The sequence below is a fragment of the Bidens hawaiensis genome, unplaced genomic scaffold (assembly GCF_021521415.1).
Source record: "Bidens hawaiensis isolate Kalapana, Puna unplaced genomic scaffold, B.hawaiensis_p1.1 tig00016014_1, whole genome shotgun sequence".
Lineage (NCBI taxonomy): Eukaryota > Viridiplantae > Streptophyta > Magnoliopsida > Asterales > Asteraceae > Bidens > Bidens hawaiensis.
This window is the reverse complement of record NW_027492447.1, coordinates 267,625-287,501: the sequence shown is the minus strand read 5'-3', so window position 1 is coordinate 287,501 and position 19,877 is coordinate 267,625. Positions and strand designations below refer to the sequence as shown.

Below are 19,877 nucleotides of genomic sequence, written 5' to 3'. Positions count from 1 at the left end.
ATTGATTTTCTCCAAAAGAGACCAGTTTTATCATTGATGTTAATATTTAAGCTCACTATTGCTCAATTGATTGTGTTTTTGTTACATATTATCATGGGCGGATCTAGTATGTAAATTGCGGGTTCACGGGAACCCACTGAGTTTCGGTTTTTTAGCAGAATGCCTATATAAAATATTGGAGTGAACCCATATCTAAAATAGTAACTGAACATATAAACAAAGTGAATTGTGGTCTAGTGGTAAAGATTATTACTTCTACAAAAATAATCCGGGTTCGAAACCCCTCAGGCACATTTTTTTCCCTTGTTTTCCTTTTTCTCTAATCCATTAAGTCACAGGTTTTCTTTTTTCTCTAATCCATTAAGTCAAAGGTCATCATATATTATTTACCTACCTATCTTTCACTTAATTCCCTAAAGCCATAAAGAAACAGTTTCTTCTTTATCACTTCCATTTTTCATCTATCAATTTTCTGTATTTCATATATTGATATTGATTTGTACTTTGTTAATGAACAATTTTTCCAAATATTAAGATTTTCATAGAAATTTGTTTACTAAAAATCGACAAAATTAACTTCAATTTGGGATGATTCAGCTATAATATAATTTTGGTTTTGATTTGAATCATTAAGGCATATGGTCAAACCACAGGTAGTTTTTTTTTAGTTCGAAAAGAATCGAATTTATTTTATGTGATGAACCTTACCTGACCCGAGCCGTTGAGCGGACCTGAAAATTTTTATGTCCGGTCATATAAAATTAGAGCATTTAAAACAGTGAACCCATTGAAAAATAATTCTGGATCCGCCACTGCATATTATGACATTTGCATTCTTCTGTTTGCAGCATTTGACTTAAAACTGAATGTGAATCTTCATGTATTAGGAACTGTTACAGTTGGTTATGAAACATATTGTTTCTGGAAGCCAAGAGGATAAAAATGAATTTGCAAGCTCCAATAGCAGGACAGTATTCAAGGCAGGTTTCGAATCAAGGCGGGACTTCGCTGCCTGCTATACAACAGCAACAGAATATGATGCAGAACTCTGAAGGTGGGCCGCGCGCTCAAATAACTTTGGAGGCAAGACAGTTTATAACAGAACATATGTAAGTTGTTTTTCATTGTATTTATGAAAAACATGTTTTGTGCGTGTAGGTATTTGTGTTTGCGTTAAGTGTTTGATGTGGTTATTGTACCTGTTGACAACTATTGAATTTGTTAAGAACTATCGACAAATTTAGTTGGTACTTTGTTCGCTTGTTTAGGTTACAAATACTTATATTCTTTTAATGAAAAAGTTACTTTTGTACAAGTTTAATGAAGTGTTTTGTTGTTTTTTCTGTGTTTGTTTGGTAAGAAAAGGGTTGCTAATAAGTGTTTTTAGAAGTTGAGAAAGCAACAATCATTGAAAATCGATGATAATAATGTTTAGGTATTGGCTTCTTTGTTTATTGTATCTTTGTTATGTGATAATAACAATAAGTTAACTATTGCTCCTGCATTCTTGTAATGCTGACGAGGAAACCTAATTTTGGATCAGAAAAGTTTGATTCTCATATTTTGTAATATCTTGAAGCATCATAGATCAATTTGATATTTAGTTCAGATATATTTTTTTACAAAGTGCTTCATGAATTAGGGTTACACACTTACACCATGTCTTTTTCTTGATCATTTCCTGATGAAAAATATAAATTTTGTTCTAGCTATAAGGTTCTCATTCAGCGAGGAAATCAAGAGAATCCTCCAAAGGGTATAACGGATATCGTAAGACGATTGGAGGCTGGCTTGTACAAAGATGCTACATCAAAGGTTTGCTAATTATTTACTTATGCAACATGTGATTTATTTTCACTTGATGTCTTCATATTACAGTAATATATTTACACGCATTTTAAATAAACGTGATTTTTGCTGCTAGGAGGACTATTTGAATTTAGGAACACTGGCAAACCGTTTACAAGCTCTGATTAGACGAACTGGCAGTCAAAATCAACGATATCAGCAACAAAGCAATGCTAATGTTCCAATGGGAACAATGATTCCGACACCTGGCATCCCACAAAGTGGAAACTCAAATAACATGATGTCATCAGTTGTCAATCAGAGCAGCTTTTCCATGAATACCCCTGGGCCTTCTAGAAGCATGCACACTGGGTCATTTGATGGTATTTATTCTCTTCTTACTTCTTACAATTTTATTTTATAATATTTTCATCCTTCATTAGAACAATGTACAATTGTAGATGTGTATCCACTTTTTCAGGAGGTTTAACGGACGGATCTCAACAAGCGATGTCTAATTTTTCATTACCGGGTGGTGGACAAAGAATTAGCAGCCAAATGATGCCTACTCCTGGATTTAATAATAATAACAACAATAACAGCACAAGTAACCAATTAGAGACTTTGATTGAAAAGTTGGAGAACATAGAAATTGGTAATAATGTTTATTTACGACGTCTTTTGATTTTTAGTTTTTACTTAAATATTAATACAAATATTATATGTGTTTTTTAGATGTTATGACCGGAAACAAAACACCAAAAGGATCTACCGTTGATGGTGATGAAGATTATGGAGATTATGAAGATGAAGATGATGAAGATTGGGAGTAAACTTTTAGTGTTTTTGATTAAGAACTTTGCTAAATTTTAAACTTTAGTACTCTTTCAAGTTTGTATTTGTTTGGTTTCACATAACAGATGCTAATTTTTGTGTTTTGAATCTAATATGCATTTTCATTTTTTTGAATTTATTTTTGCAATGTCTACAAACACACACACTCACAAAAAAAATGAATATAACCGAACCGAAAAACCGAAAATCGAACGGTTTGTATATTTGAAAACCCGATTTTTTGGTTTCGGTTTCACCTAAACACTGAACAGAACCAAACCGTGCTCAGCCCTACCGCAGACACCAAGGCAGAAACAATCTGTGCACAGAAAATGAAAATATAGTTTATCACAATAGAAAAAAAAATGGCTTCTAAGACCGAATATGCAAATTCATTATTTTGTTTTTGGTAGCTTGCTTTTGCTTGTTGCATAATTTTAAGACAATACCGCCTTTCGAAAAAAAAAAGAACTAAGCATTTACACAAATACTTGAAAGAGAAATTTGAACATTCAATCGAAAATCAATTCACAATCATCCTACACATATTTTTGGATTCAATGCCATTCATTAGTAATCAAATTATATGTTGTTTGTTTTTTAAGAGGTAAAATATATGTATTCTGCGGACATCTGTGGAAGAAGAGATGGACCAAACATCTGCAGAATGTTATAATAAACAGAAATTTTAAATAAACCGATTCATTATACTTAACTTTTCTACAAACTTTCTTCAACAAACAATTAATAATAATCGAACACATGCAACTATAAATAAGCAACAACAACATTCATTATATGAATCCTTTCTACAAACTTTCATTATACCTAAACTTTTCTACAAACTTTCTTCAACAAAACAATAATAATAATTGAACAACTACAAGAATGGTGAATATTAAACAAATCATTACACCTAAACTAATAATAAGGCTGGATGTAAGTTAAAAAAATTATCAAATCTGAAAATTACAAATATGAAAATTACACACTAATGAAAAAAAGCTTGAAAAAAAAATGAAAAAAATATCAAATCTAGAAGAAACGGACATAACAAGGTAGATAGCGGTGGCGGTGGAGGCGGCGACGGAAGGGTTGGAGATAGTGGCTAGGGCACCGACGGCGGCAGCGTGGCTATAGGGAGGTAGTGGCGGCGGCGGCATGGCTGTAGGGAGGTAGTGGCGGCGGCTGTGGGGAGATGGTGGAGGAGGTGTGGCTGGAGGAGAAGGAAGAGTGGAGGTGGGAGATGTTAGGGTTTGAAGATAAAAGAAGAGTGGAGGTGGGAGATAACATGATATGCTGGATATGTTGAGAAGATGTTAGAAGAAGTGAGAAGTGGAAGGTCCAAGTCTGCACCAAGAAGGGGGCGCGCATATGTTTTTTAATGAAACGTCTTCGAAAAAACAAACAGTCTGCAGAGGGCAATGTATGCGCGACGCAGACAAAAGAGGTCATGAAGATCTTATGTGAAAAAACAAACACTCCCTTAGATGTGCAATCAATCAATCATATAACGTCTGTGAAACCTAGGACCCCAATTTGGTTCATATATCGTTCGAGAAGTTGAGCTTTCGATACCCTCAAATCTCCGACTGAAATAGGATTTAAACTGAACAGTTAATCCTGTGATGAATTGAGGTCGGAGTTGGAGGTGTAGCGGGGTTGTTGATTCTTTCATGTAGGAATTGGAGACGAAGACGGTGGTTAGGGTTGATGATTGTGAGAATGGGGTGAGAAGTATCACGTAGGATTTTATGGTGAACAATTATATAAATATAAATAGTTAGATTATAGGTTAAATGTATATATGTAAATAATAATACATACATAGGTATTTTTACAATAATAATTACAATAATATTACTATATGCCGTACAAGGCTTCAACCCTTTTCTATTGTCTCAGTTGGTAAGTCGCGTTGCGTCGAAATCCATACGTAGCTTCCTTCCTGCTTATCGAACCAATCAATCAAGGTATCCATCAATCACTGCGATCGATCTATCGCTTAATTATGATTATGATTCTGTTATTCCTCCAATTCAATCGATTTCGCCTAATTCTATTCCAACCGATTCAGACCTAGATGATGATTACTCTTGTAGCTCCCCAATTATTCAATTCTAGGTCTAACACTCCATCTCCAATCCTAAATTTACGAGCTTTTTGGGGATTCAATTCAATTCAATTCAATTTGCAAATTAGGGTTTCATGTTTACTGATGATTGATTTTTTCTTTTCTAAAAGGGACATCAATTTTATTGCTCAATTCATTGTGTTTTTGTTGATTAATATAACATTGTCGGCATTCTTCTGTTTTTAGCATTTGACTTAAAAAATTAAAATTGAAGGTGCTTTTAATTCTTTTTAGGGAAAACTGAAGGTGAATCTGTATGCATCTGAAATTGTCACATTTTATTAGGGTTTGATGCATTGCCAAATTAAGTTTGCTTACAGTTGATTGATTTTCTCCAAAAGAGACCAGTTTTATCATTGATGTTAATATTTAAGCTCACTATTGCTCAATTGATTGTGTTTTTGTTACATATTATCATGGGCGGATCTAGTATGTAAATTGCGGGTTCACGGGAACCCACTGAGTTTCGGTTTTTTAGCAGAATGCCTATATAAAATATTGGAGTGAACCCATATCTAAAATAGTAACTGAACATATAAACAAAGTGAATTGTGGTCTAGTGGTAAAGATTATTACTTCTACAAAAATAATCCGGGTTCGAAACCCCTCAGGCACATTTTTTTCCCTTGTTTTCCTTTTTCTCTAATCCATTAAGTCACAGGTTTTCTTTTTTCTCTAATCCATTAAGTCAAAGGTCATCATATATTATTTACCTACCTATCTTTCACTTAATTCCCTAAAGCCATAAAGAAACAGTTTCTTCTTTATCACTTCCATTTTTCATCTATCAATTTTCTGTATTTCATATATTGATATTGATTTGTACTTTGTTAATGAACAATTTTTCCAAATATTAAGATTTTCATAGAAATTTGTTTACTAAAAATCGACAAAATTAACTTCAATTTGGGATGATTCAGCTATAATATAATTTTGGTTTTGATTTGAATCATTAAGGCATATGGTCAAACCACAGGTAGTTTTTTTTAGTTCGAAAAGAATCGAATTTATTTTATGTGATGAACCTTACCTGACCCGAGCCGTTGAGCGGACCTGAAAATTTTTATGTCCGGTCATATAAAATTAGAGCATTTAAAACAGTGAACCCATTGAAAAATAATTCTGGATCCGCCACTGCATATTATGACATTTGCATTCTTCTGTTTGCAGCATTTGACTTAAAACTGAATGTGAATCTTCATGTATTAGGAACTGTTACAGTTGGTTATGAAACATATTGTTTCTGGAAGCCAAGAGGATAAAAATGAATTTGCAAGCTCCAATAGCAGGACAGTATTCAAGGCAGGTTTCGAATCAAGGCGGGACTTCGCTGCCTGCTATACAACAGCAACAGAATATGATGCAGAACTCTGAAGGTGGGCCGCGCGCTCAAATAACTTTGGAGGCAAGACAGTTTATAACAGAACATATGTAAGTTGTTTTTCATTGTATTTATGAAAAACATGTTTTGTGCGTGTAGGTATTTGTGTTTGCGTTAAGTGTTTGATGTGGTTATTGTACCTGTTGACAACTATTGAATTTGTTAAGAACTATCGACAAATTTAGTTGGTACTTTGTTCGCTTGTTTAGGTTACAAATACTTATATTCTTTTAATGAAAAAGTTACTTTTGTACAAGTTTAATGAAGTGTTTTGTTGTTTTTTCTGTGTTTGTTTGGTAAGAAAAGGGTTGCTAATAAGTGTTTTTAGAAGTTGAGAAAGCAACAATCATTGAAAATCGATGATAATAATGTTTAGGTATTGGCTTCTTTGTTTATTGTATCTTTGTTATGTGATAATAACAATAAGTTAACTATTGCTCCTGCATTCTTGTAATGCTGACGAGGAAACCTAATTTTGGATCAGAAAAGTTTGATTCTCATATTTTGTAATATCTTGAAGCATCATAGATCAATTTGATATTTAGTTCAGATATATTTTTTTACAAAGTGCTTCATGAATTAGGGTTACACACTTACACCATGTCTTTTTCTTGATCATTTCCTGATGAAAAATATAAATTTTGTTCTAGCTATAAGGTTCTCATTCAGCGAGGAAATCAAGAGAATCCTCCAAAGGGTATAACGGATATCGTAAGACGATTGGAGGCTGGCTTGTACAAAGATGCTACATCAAAGGTTTGCTAATTATTTACTTATGCAACATGTGATTTATTTTCACTTGATGTCTTCATATTACAGTAATATATTTACACGCATTTTAAATAAACGTGATTTTTGCTGCTAGGAGGACTATTTGAATTTAGGAACACTGGCAAACCGTTTACAAGCTCTGATTAGACGAACTGGCAGTCAAAATCAACGATATCAGCAACAAAGCAATGCTAATGTTCCAATGGGAACAATGATTCCGACACCTGGCATCCCACAAAGTGGAAACTCAAATAACATGATGTCATCAGTTGTCAATCAGAGCAGCTTTTCCATGAATACCCCTGGGCCTTCTAGAAGCATGCACACTGGGTCATTTGATGGTATTTATTCTCTTCTTACTTCTTACAATTTTATTTTATAATATTTTCATCCTTCATTAGAACAATGTACAATTGTAGATGTGTATCCACTTTTTCAGGAGGTTTAACGGACGGATCTCAACAAGCGATGTCTAATTTTTCATTACCGGGTGGTGGACAAAGAATTAGCAGCCAAATGATGCCTACTCCTGGATTTAATAATAATAATAACAATAACAGCACAAGTAACCAATCGTATGTGAAAATGGAGCCGACTAATAATGTTTCTGCTATTTCAAATGGTGACTCGGCAATGGTGACTCAACCAATGCAACAGAAGCAACAAGCTGGTGGTCAAAATAGCAGGATCTTGCATAACTTGGGAAGTCATATGGGTGGGGGGATAAGATCAACTTTGACTCAAAAACCGTATGGGTTTCCAAACGGGTCGTTAAACGGTAACTTAGGGATGATGGGTAAAAGTTCACAGATGGTTAATAGTTTGGGTAACTCTGAAGGGTTTTTGACAGATTCTCTTTATGGAAACTCTTCTAAACTAATGCCACAATATTTTGATCAACATCAAGGGCAGGTTTCTCAGGGTACTCTTTCTACACATACATATATGCTTTGTGTGTGTGTGTGTGGTGTGGGGGGTGGGGGTGGTCATCCTGGATTGACTTGGAATGTTTTTGGCTCTTTAGTTAAAATATATTTTTTGCTCATTGTTTGTTAAAGATATAACTACAGAGAATATCAGGCTTGTAAACGAACTGAATGGACACGAAAGGAGCATGTTCTTCTTTGTTTGTTTAACTTTAATTGAACAAACACGAACACGTAAACGAACAGAGTTTTCTTGTACGTTCGTTAAGAAAATGAACATGCTCATTTATTTTTGTTCATTAACAATATAAGTTAACAATATAAATGAAAGGTTAACAAAAGAACATAACTAAACATAGATGAATTTAAATTATTTTGCTAAAGCTAGTTAAAAGTAATGTTACGAACAATGTGTTCGGCTTGAAAAGTTATTAAAACTAGATTAAGTTGTAATGGGCCCAAAAGTTTAAATGGATGTATTTATGAACTTAAAACAAACAAACATAAGTGAATGTAAAGTTGTAAAACGAGTTTAAATGAATAAAAGAGACATGTGACCATGGTCGTTCATTTAACTAAATGAACAAATTTTTTGTTCATGTTCATACATTTATTAAATAAACAAACATCCTAACGGTTTATGAACTGTTCACTGTATGTTCTGTTTGTTTACACGCTTAGAGAATGTTGTTTTAGTAGGTTGTGTTGACAATACACTTTGAATACCAGTTTCCTTTTTTACTAAACCTTTTGATTCATCTCGTGTGACCCTTTAGATATATCATGATCTGAATTATATTAAATTTTAAATTTTTTAGGTGATGGATCAGGAAACTTCTTTGTCCCAACAACCTCATCTGCATCAATTATGAATATGAACCCTAATTTATCGACATTACAAAGAACAAACTCCCCATTGGTGGTTAATCAGTCAAACTTGCACATGTCTGATCAGTCTGCAGGTGTGAAGCCTTCAATGGATCAATCAGAAGAGATGAACTTTCAGTCTCAACATTTACAGAATCAGCAACAACTCATTCAATCTCAAAGACAACAGAATCAGCAGAATCAGCGTTTACCGTATGGGCAATCTCAGATGATATCTGATCTGGGTAATAGAGTTAAATCAGAACCACACGTTTATGATCAATTCCAGTCATCCAGAGGTGGTCAGTTACATGCTATTTCATCTGGTTCTCAAGATATGTCTGCAATAATGCCACAAGCTTCTGAGCAGCAGCAGCAGCAGCAGCAGATAGGCGGTCAATGGCATCCCAGATTACATGAACCGAACAAACAATTAGGTAATTCATCAAATGAGATGAAAACTGAAGAGGGTTTTCAAGATCAGATTCAAAGGAACAGCTTGTCTTCAGAAACATCAATGGCTGCCAATGCACCAGTCGATCCATCATCTGCCCAACAAACAAAGTTCAGGAATCATATAAGATGGCTTTTGTTCATGCTACATGCTCGGAATTGTGCTTATCCACCTGGAAAATGCCCTGCGATTCAATGCATTTTTGTTCAGAAACTTTGCAAACATATTGTGTCGTGCAATGATGTCACTCAATGCCAGTATCCTCGTTGTCATAAGTCAAGGGAGTTGCTTCATCATTATAAGCAATGCAAAGATGAAAGCTGTCCTGTGTGTGTTCCTGTAAAGCTCTTTGCACAACAAAACAGTGTCCACCAAACAAACATCCCACCATCAGGAAATGGCTCGTGTGATTATACTTCAGAAGATTTGCATCCTTCTATTAAACGGTTGAAGATCGAGCCATCACCAGCTGCTCAAAGTGAAAACCAAAACCAAAACCAGAACCAGAACCAAAACCAAAACCCTAATCCGATCCTACCCGTTTTAATCCCTGCTACTTCTGAGGGTCTTCAGGATCGTGACACTCGTCAACCGCTAAAAAATGAGGTTAAACTAGAAGCCTCTACAAGTTCTATGCAGGGAGCAGTAAAGATGACTAAGGAGAACAATGATGGTGTTTCACACATGTCAAATGAGGGTACTGGTTTCCCTAAGCAAGAGTTTTTTAAGGCAGAGAAAGAGGCGGGCCCGGTTAAACAGGATGACATGGCACTTGCTGCTGAGTCATCTTCTGGGACCAAATCTGGGAAGCCAAAAATTAAGGGAGTATCAATGACAGAATTGTTCACACCAGAGCAGGTCCGAGAGCATATAACTGGTCTCAGGCAGTGGGTTGGCCAGGTCAGCTTCTAAATATAATAGATAATTGCTTCATATAACAGGTTACGCCTGTATAAATCTAAGCATAATGTTCATTATTTGTTCTGTTACAGAGTAAAGCAAAGGTAGAAAAGAATCAAGCTATGGAGCTCTCCATGAAGGGAAACTCTTGTCCGTTATGTGCAGTTGAAAAGCTCTATTTTGAACCACCACCAATATATTGTTCACCCTGTGGCGCCCGCATCAAAAGAAATGCAATGTTTTACACTTGGGGGAGTGGCGAGACACGCCATTTTTTCTGTATTCCATGTTATAACGAGTCCCGTGGGGACACTATAAGTGTTGATGGGACTAATATTTTGAAAGCAAGACTAGAGAAAAAGAAAAATGACGAGGAGCCTGAAGAACCGGTATTATTATGCTATCTTTGTTTTAAGATTTTGCATTTTTTTAAATGTCTAATTTTTTTGAATCATTTTACAGTGGGTTCAATGTGACAAATGTGAATCTTGGCAACATCAAATATGTGCATTGTTTAATGGTCGGAGAGATGATGGGGGTCAAGCGGAGTACACTTGCCCTAATTGTTATGTGGAAGAAGTTGAAAGAGGAGAACGGGTTCCACTACCCCAGAGTGCTCTTCTTGGAGCTAAAGATTTACCAAGAACCATTCTTAGTGATCACATAGAGAACAGATTGTTTAAAAGATTGAAGCAGGAAAGATTAGATAGAGCAAGATTTCAAGGGAAAAGTTATGATGAGGTAATGTAAATGTAACCTTCTAAAGTATCGTATATAGCCCTAGACACTAACTAAATTATCATATTCAGTTATTCATCCATTTCGTTATAGAAACAAGTGAAAATATAACCAATCTACTGGTATTTTTCTCAAAACTTTTAAAATTTCATCTTTATCCATTTTTAACCTTTGATTTTTAGTACAGTATTTTTCTCAAAATATAAACTTTGTTAATTACTTCATTTCTTTAAAGCACACATGTTTTAAGAGTGCTGAGATTTAGATAGGGGTGATCTGAAAATTCGATTCGGATTCGAAAATTTCGAAATTCTACTCAATTCGAATTCAAGTCTGGTAATCGAATTCGAATTTGAATCGAATACGAATTTCTAATTTTCAATTCCATTCAAAATGCGAATTCAAATTATTCTATATTTGGATTATTTATATCTATCTATAAGTCCATTATTATAACATTACCAAGCCCAAATGGCCAATAGGCCGTACTAGTTATTTCTAATATTTAACCTAACTTGAATCAAACCGAGACCCTACTGATAGTTTTTGCTATTTGCGGGATATACTGGGTATGGTTGTTCAATCAAACTGAGTTTTGATTTGGCAAATAATTTAAATACGAACTCGAATCAAATTAATCAACTTTAAAACAAATTCAATTAGATTAATTTGAAAATTCGTTATTTGATGAACCCCCTTAGATTTAAGGCTGAATATAGTTCATATGAAATATATAATATTTTTAAGAAAATGAGGGCGTAATGGTCATATTTTAATTGCATTCAATAAACTGGGTATATATGTTATGTTAGTTTCTATGGGTATACATGATGATATCTTAAATTTGGGTTGGATGTATATGAAATTCTCCCACCTTTTCTTTTAGTTACAAACTTGATCCAAATTCTGATGCTTTATGATGTTATTAGGTTCCTGGAGCGGAAGCACTTGTTGTCAGGGTAGTATCATCTGTAGACAAAAAGTTGGAAGTTAAACCGCGGTTCCTTGAGATATTTCAAGAGGAAAATTACCCACCAGAATTTCCATATAAATCTAAGGTATGCACATAAACAATAATAATATTATAAGTGTTGCTGCATTCATTTAATTAATCTCATGAATCAAGATTGACAATCTACTAAACCCTGTTACTTCTTTTAGGTTGTTTTATTATTCCAGAAAATCGAAGGGGTAGAAGTATGTCTTTTTGGCATGTATGTTCAAGAATTTGGAGCCGAATGTGAGCAGCCAAATCATCGCCGCGTTTATCTTTCGTATTTGGATTCAGTGAAGTATTTTAGGCCTGAGATAAGAACCGTTACAGGAGAAGCTCTGCGTACATTCGTATACCATGAAATTCTGGTAAGTTTTTATATTTATATATACATTTCCAAATTATATTTCAAATTATTATATTAAAAAGACTGAAATCATACTATTTTCTCAGATTGGTTATCTAGAATATTGCAAGTTACGTGGGTTCACAAGCTGTTATATATGGGCATGTCCTCCATTGAAGGGTGAAGATTATATCTTATATTGCCATCCTGAAATTCAAAAGACACCAAAATCAGATAAACTAAGAGAATGGTAAGTGGTTATGTTAAATGAATTAGTTACACAGGGTCTCTGTGGTTTGGTCATATTGCAACATTTGTTCCTAAGTTTAAAACTTATTAACTTTAGTTTAGATCAACTGTTTTAACGAATGTAACACTGATGGTACCTGTATGGATGGAGTTTAGCTTTTTATGGAATATTGAAAAACAAAAGTCAAGTGTTTATATTTTTATACATATATATTGGGTGTGGGGTCCACTACTTTAATATATTTTTTATTTTTTAGTATTAGGTTTTTTGATTTTATATTTTTAATAGAGTTAATTACACGGATGGTTATTGTGGTATATACCCATATTGCAAGTTTTGTCCTTAACTTTGAGGAATTATCTCTATGGTCCTTAAGTGGATGCGCACTAATTTTTTCAGTTTAGTGGACGTGAAATGACTAGACTACCTTTAATGGAAAAAGTTAATCTATATCCATATCAGGGATCAATGGTGTTACGTTCGTGCAATGAGTTGGTTTACAGTTGTAATTTTTGAAACCTGGGGACTAAAGCTGCACAATGACCAAAATACCCTTAGGACTATTTGTGTAATTCGTTCAACTAAAAATGTGAACTGTTACAGATCGTCTGACGTGGATTACTGATTTTTATTATCAGGTATTTGTCAATGTTGAAAAAGGCTACAAAGGAAAATATTGTGGTGGATTTGACAAATTTATATGACCATTTTTTTGTACAATCGGGTGAATGTAGAGCTAAAGTTACTGCATCTCGGTTGCCATATTTTGATGGAGATTACTGGCCCGGTGCTGCTGAGGATATAATATTTGAGCTTCGTCAAGAAGAAGATGGAAGAAAACATAATAGAAAAGGGCCAATGAAAAGGACCATTACAAAGCGAGCTCTTAAAGCTTCAGGTCAAACCGATCTTTCTTCAAATGCTTCTAAAGATCTGCTACTCATGCATCGGGTAATTTGTTTATTCAACTTATTATCCACACATTTCATTCGATATAGTTTATAATATGACCATTATACCCTTCTTTTTTTCTATATACTTCAAGCTTTGACATCATAATGCAAGTTCGGTAAGGTTGTAATGTCATAAGTTTAAACCCATTTCAGATAGCAGTTAAAACTTGCATAATATCATATTTACTCTCCAGAAAAGTTAGTATCTAATATACCCATTCAAAATGCTTAAAAATTCATATACCCAGTTCATTAAATAAAATTCATAACATGACCATTGTATCCTTTTTATCCTTACATTTCAAATGCTGACATCTTGATGACATGTTTTAAGGTAAGGTATACATGTCGTAAATTTGAAAACAAGTATATTTGATATTATGGTTTTTTTTTGTCAGCTGAATATGATATTATTCCGATTTTTTTTTATATTATGCATAGGAATGCTTTATTTCTCTTCAATTTATGTGTTCGCAAAAAAGGGCAATTTCATATATACAGGCGAAAACTTGCATCATATCATATTTACCTAACCAAATAAAATTCATCTTTACCCATATCATTAAATGCAATTTATTATTTGACCACTATACCCTGTTGGAAATAATTCTGATTAAGGTTCACGTGTGAAAAAAGAAGAAAAAATATAGAGATGAAGAGACAGAGTTAAAGTCAGTTAAGAAGAGTTTGAATTTGAATGTTTGGTCTATTAGTTAGAGCGATTGGGTTTGATCTGCTTCTTGGTTTAATAGGATTAGGCTATTGGTTAGTTGGAATATCTAGTAAGTTGAGTTAGAGTTAGAATAGGATTAGCTCATGGTTAGTTGGTTTAACTAGTAAGTTTATGTTGAGTTTGAGTCGAGTTATATAAATATAGGTCTAGGGATGTTTATCTTCTGTATGAAATCATGTTTTTTGTTGTAAGTTTATTAATCGAAAGAAAAGAGTCGATGATACGAACCTTTAGATTTGGGTCAAGCTGAACCCCATTTGAAGCTAAATTGAGGAAAACAAGGGTGGCCCACGATGTGCAGAAGTGGGGGGTTAAACCCATAACTGCTGTGTGTATATTGATCTGGGGCATCATACTCTTCCTTCATCTTCTTACATTACATTTTAAACTTCGATTTCTTAATAATGCACCTTTTATGGTAAGGGTATAAATGTCATAAATTTGAAAATGGGTATCTTTGATATTATGATTTTTTGTTCAGTAAATATGATATTTATCATCGAGTTTAAGGGGATATATGAAATCACCCAAAAAAAGATCGTGTTTATTGCATCATACATCAACACAAATTCATTCTTTGATTGTAGCAATATAGATCGTCTGATTAATGTTGGTACTTGATATATATATACTATATTAAAAATGAATGGATTCATATTATTTAATTGTATAATAATACTTCGTAAATTGTTCTTTATACAGCTTGGTGAAACAATATCCCCAATGAAGGAAGATTTCATCATGGTTCACTTGCAGCACTCATGTACTCATTGCTGCCTTCTAATGGTCTCTGGGACCCGCTGGGTTTGCAACAATTGCAAAAATTTTCAGCTCTGCACTCGGTAACCACATTTTGATGGTGTCTTTAGATTTGCTTTAAAATATATTATTATATGTAAATGTAACGTTAATTGATGCTTGTGGATGTTTGTACCAGGTGTTATGAAGTTGAACAAACTCGGGAGGAGAGAGAGAAACATCCTATTAACCAAAGGGTCAAGCATCCACTTTATCCTGTAAGTTGGGGTTCTGACTGGACTTTTTTTTTAAAATTTTTTTATTTTATTTTTGTTTTTTTGGTGTTTTATGTTTCGCAATCAGTTTTTTGGTGTTTATGATTCGATTCGCTGGTTTTGATTAAGATTTTGGACTGAATCGGTAACCATGGTTTTGGAAAACGTTCTACGGTTTGGTGGACCGGCTGGTTTTAGCGGTTTGACGTTTGAGGTTCCGGCTGTGACTCTTTGTAGGGGTGTGCAAGAAACCGTAATACCCCAGCCGGAATAACCGAACCAAAACAACCATACTTGTAAAAAACAGACAGTTTTGTGTGTATGTTTTTAGTGGTTTTTCTATTAACCAAAAGCCAAAAAACTGAACCAAAATTACTTTATAATAAATAAATTAATTTAATAAATGTAATCCAAAATATCTAGGTCTAAATGTGTAATTGTCAATTTTAGGAAACAGTTTCAGGCCCAAGTTCATTTATTTTGGGCTTCTTTTTCGTTCAAATATTTTCAAGCCCAAAATGGTAAGACTGAGGTTTATTATTATTATTTTTTTTTCTAAACCGTTGGTTCATATTAAAAATGGTTGATAAATAGTTATTAAAATAAAATGATCCACTGACTTGAGGCGCAATTTTAGGATATAAATCGGTAGTTGATTCTTTTTTGATTTATCACTTTACTTATTTACCTAAAATTAATCAGAGTAACAAAATTAACTCCAATCTGTAAATATCGACGACAATTGGTTATTATGCATATCACAAACCAAGAACCAGAAACCAGAAGAGCCAAAAGGTTAGCAACAGTAAAGCATTGATTTAATTGGTTTTTATGCGATTATGTTGTTACTTCTCTTAATTGAAGGTTTAGATGCATAAATTTATCATCTTTTAAAATACCTATTTATTTTTTTATCAGTCCTATTTCCAAGAATATTTTTTTATGCTCTTTCTCTGTCTTAGTTATGCTTTTGGTTGGTTTTTAATGCTTTGGCTGTGTTAATTTTGAGTTATCTGTTTTAGTGCTGAGTTATTTGCTGCCATAGCTCCATGATGTTTTTGTTGAACCACCAAAATTAAACCAAGAACAAACCTTATAAATCTCAAAAACTTTCTTGCTTTGGTCCGGTTCAGTTGGTTTCAACCGTTTATCTACACCCTCATTCTGCACAACTAAATTTTAATACTATTTACTAATTTGATTATATTTATAATGTATTATTAATAACTATGCAGAAGGAAATCAAAGACGTACCAACCGATACAAAAGATAGAGACGAAATTCTAGAGAGTGAGTTCTTTGATACCCGACAAGCGTTTCTTAACCTTTGCCAAGGAAATCATTATCAATACGATACGTTAAGACGCGCCAAACATTCATCAATGATGGCATTATATCATCTTCACAACCCAACGGCTCCCGCATTTGTGATAAATTGCATAATATGTAGGCTTGATATTGAAACGGGCCAAGGCTGGCGGTGCGAGATCTGCCCTGATTATGATATATGCAATGCATGTTATCTCAAAAATAGAGGCATTGATCATCCTCATAAGCTGACTCATCATCCCTCCATTGCTGAACGCGATGCACAAAACAAAGAAGCCCGCCAACTACGAGTTGTTCAGGTAATGCATAGTGTATGAGTGTTCGGGTTGATGGGTTCAAATGTTCAACCCGAACACGACCTGTATTTTTATTTGTGTGAAAAACATCAACCCTAACCTGCACATTTAAAATCGTGTAATTTGAACGTGGATGATTTAACCTATTTTTAACATATTGTTTATATGTGTTAACAATATCAACCCTAACTTGCGCACACTTAAAATCATGTAATTGAAAACGACCTGTTTAACCAATTCATCTAAATATGTTACACGGGTTGGTGGGTAATAATCAAGTTGTTAACGAGCTTGGGTTGTGAGAAAATGGATTAAACCGATCATAAACGGCTTAGTTGGTTGACCTGTTTATGTAAACGGTTTAAACATGCCAACTCTTAACACGATCTGTTCAGTTAAACAGGTCAGCCATAGCACAAACCGTTTAGTTAACCAAGTCAACCAGAACAAGATCTGTTTCATTAAACAAGCCAACCGGAACATGAACTGTTTAGTTAAACAGGTCAACCCTAGTGCTACCCGTTTAACTAAACATGTCAACCAAGTTGACCCATTTATGAACATGCCACTTTAAACACAACCCGTTTAACCCTTTTTTAAACGGGTTAGATACGCGAACCCAAACTCGAATTACTTCCGTGTCCTGTCGGAAATTGCCATCCCTATTTGTGCAAGATTTCTTTTACTTATATTTCTTGTAACATGGTTGAATTGATTGCAGCTAAGGAAGATGCTTGATCTTTTGGTGCACGCATCCCAATGCAAAGCGGGTCAATGCCAGTATCCAAATTGTAGAAAAGTGAAGGGACTTTTCAGACACGGAATGCAATGCAAGATACGTGCATCCGGTGGTTGCCCCCTCTGCAAGAAAATGTGGCATCTTCTTCAGCTTCATGCGCGTGCTTGCAAAGACTCTCCTTGCACCGTCCCCCGTTGCAGGCACATTTTCATTATTCCCTTTTTATTTTGTTTTCTTTTCCATTATTATTATTATTATAAAGTAAATATATATATAATTTTATTGTACAACAGGGATCTGAGGGAGCATTTGAGAAGGCTGACACAACAGGCAGATAGCAGGCGGCGGGCGGCGGTTATGGAGATGATGAGGCAGCGGGCGGCTGAGGTTGCTAGTAGCAGTTGATGATCAAGCTGTAAATATACAAGATGAGTCAGTGTACAGTTACAGTTTTGATTAGTTGAATTTTCTTCAAGTATTTTTGGAATGGGACAGCTGCACCAATACCGACTCAATCCTACCCGAAACTTTAAAAAGAAACCCGGAGGGTATGGAAAATACTCGACTATACCCAGAACCGGTTCCTACCCGGACCCGGTTTTGACTTTTGTTGACCCGGTTTCTACCCGGTTCCGGTTCTTGAAAATATCCAGTTTGTGCGCCTCTAATATAACATTTTTCACGTCATATGGGCTTGTACGCAAACTGTATGTATTATATGAGCCAGTTTAAACATTTTTTAAATATCAAATGAATTGTATAAGATTGTATGAGCCGTATGGTATATGAAAAATATTATACATGATGTATTTATCATGGGCATCGATTTTAAATGATAGAAGGGTATTTTAGTAATAGAAATTTACCAAAAAAGATAACACATCAAATCAGAATCTCTTTTATTATTTTTAAAAAAATCCATCATTTCTTTAAACCTAGATCATCAAAAGCAGATTCTTATAAAATACTGTTATGTAAAAAATTGATTTTTACTGTTACAACAGCGTAAGCGTGCGCGCACACACAAATAGATAAGTAAATGATTCAATACATTAATCTCTTATTGTATATTACGTAAGCCACTTCCTACACCATCGATTTCAAAAAACACGCGATGGCAGTATTGTAAATTCTGTCAATTTGGTTTTCATTCTAATTAACCGTTATGACCATTCAACCAGCGTCAGTGACGCCATTGCAGACTCCACTTCAATTAAATTGAAAATTGATTTTTAAGGGTAAAGTCTAAATACGTTCTAGAATTGTTCATATGATGAAATCGATGATCGATTGATGATATTATTTGATGATTAAGATATTATATGAACTGATTTCAGTGTCCAATTTCATGTATAGAAAGTTTAATTTCAGATCCGATCTTATAAACGTTTATAGTTTTGTGTCGAGTTTTTGTTATGAATTTCTTAGACTTTTGTTCTGAAAGTTTTAAGTTTTGTTATTAACTTCTTAGTTTTTTTTTTCTAAACTTCTTAGATTTTTGTTATGAACGTCTTAAGTTTTGTTCTGAACTTCTTAGTTTTTTGTTCCTAATTTCTTAGTTTTGTTCCGAACGTTTTAAGTATGTAGTTCTTTTGGTCATTTGTTCTGAGGGTCTTACAATTTTGTCCTGAACGATTAAAGTGTGTTTGTTTTGGTCAGAACGTTTAAATAGGCATAGTGTCTTCAGCTTTGTTCAAATCAATTAAACGTAATATTTTGAACCATAATCAGAGCTCAATTGAATGTATTGTTATGTAATTTTATAATCGATTGATGATACTAAATCCTCCTACACATCAATTCCATTGATTAAATCGTCAATTTTTTTTTTATCAATTTGAAGATTCTTGATGTTTTAACGACGTTCTATTTTGATTTTGGTTTTGACTTTTGAAACTTTATATTTTAAGCTTTGATTAGGGTTAAAAAATTGGATGAGATAAAACACAGAGTTTTTTGAAATTGGATTAGCCTTGATTTATAATCAATGAATTTGGGGTTATTTACAAAACTGCTACCGCAACTTTGAAAGGTCGCATGCATAATGTACAATAAACCATTATTGTACAATAACCCGTCCCTGTTTATATATTAAAAATATATATACATCCAAAAGTGTGACTTAGTCGGTCAATTATTCACAAGAAGAAGAAGAATTTTATCAAGAAAACCAATTTGAAATCTCTACTCAACAAATGAAAGGTGGAATCTTCCCTACAAAAGGCAAAGCTTGCTCGCTAGAGAGGACACAACAAAACAAAACAAAACAAAACAAAACAAAAATTCTTTCAAAAAAAAAAATTTTCCTTTTCAAAAAATCCTTTTTAATCCCTAATGTATGAAGCCTTGTTCGTAAAAAAATAAAAAATAAAATAAAAAAATTATATTTTCAACATCCCAATATTCCAAATCCTTAGATACCCATATTATT

General features: G+C 33.9%; 2 protein-coding genes across 2 annotated transcripts; both read left to right on the top strand.

Moving 5' to 3' along the window:
* The first annotated feature begins 942 nt into the window (after nucleotides 1-942).
* LOC143550344 (histone acetyltransferase HAC1-like) lies at nucleotides 943-6,018 on the top strand. The gene is made up of 5 exons (XM_077041008.1): nucleotides 943-1,109; nucleotides 1,710-1,815; nucleotides 1,925-2,171; nucleotides 2,270-2,443; nucleotides 5,927-6,018. Exons 1-5 carry the CDS (start codon nucleotides 943-945, stop codon nucleotides 6,016-6,018), a joined length of 786 nt encoding a protein of 261 aa, XP_076897123.1.
* LOC143550352 (histone acetyltransferase HAC1-like) lies at nucleotides 4,511-17,866 on the top strand. The gene is made up of 17 exons (XM_077041015.1): nucleotides 4,511-4,595; nucleotides 5,927-6,187; nucleotides 6,788-6,893; nucleotides 7,003-7,249; nucleotides 7,348-7,830; nucleotides 8,653-10,055; nucleotides 10,148-10,444; nucleotides 10,518-10,796; nucleotides 11,723-11,851; nucleotides 11,955-12,155; nucleotides 12,241-12,383; nucleotides 13,022-13,334; nucleotides 14,772-14,911; nucleotides 15,007-15,085; nucleotides 16,318-16,710; nucleotides 17,429-17,646; nucleotides 17,740-17,866. The coding sequence occupies exons 2-17, from the start codon at nucleotides 6,021-6,023 to the stop codon at nucleotides 17,849-17,851; spliced, it is 4,710 nt and encodes a 1,569-aa protein (XP_076897130.1). The 5' UTR covers nucleotides 4,511-4,595; nucleotides 5,927-6,020; the 3' UTR covers nucleotides 17,852-17,866.
* The last annotated feature ends 2,011 nt before the right edge of the window (nucleotides 17,867-19,877 follow it).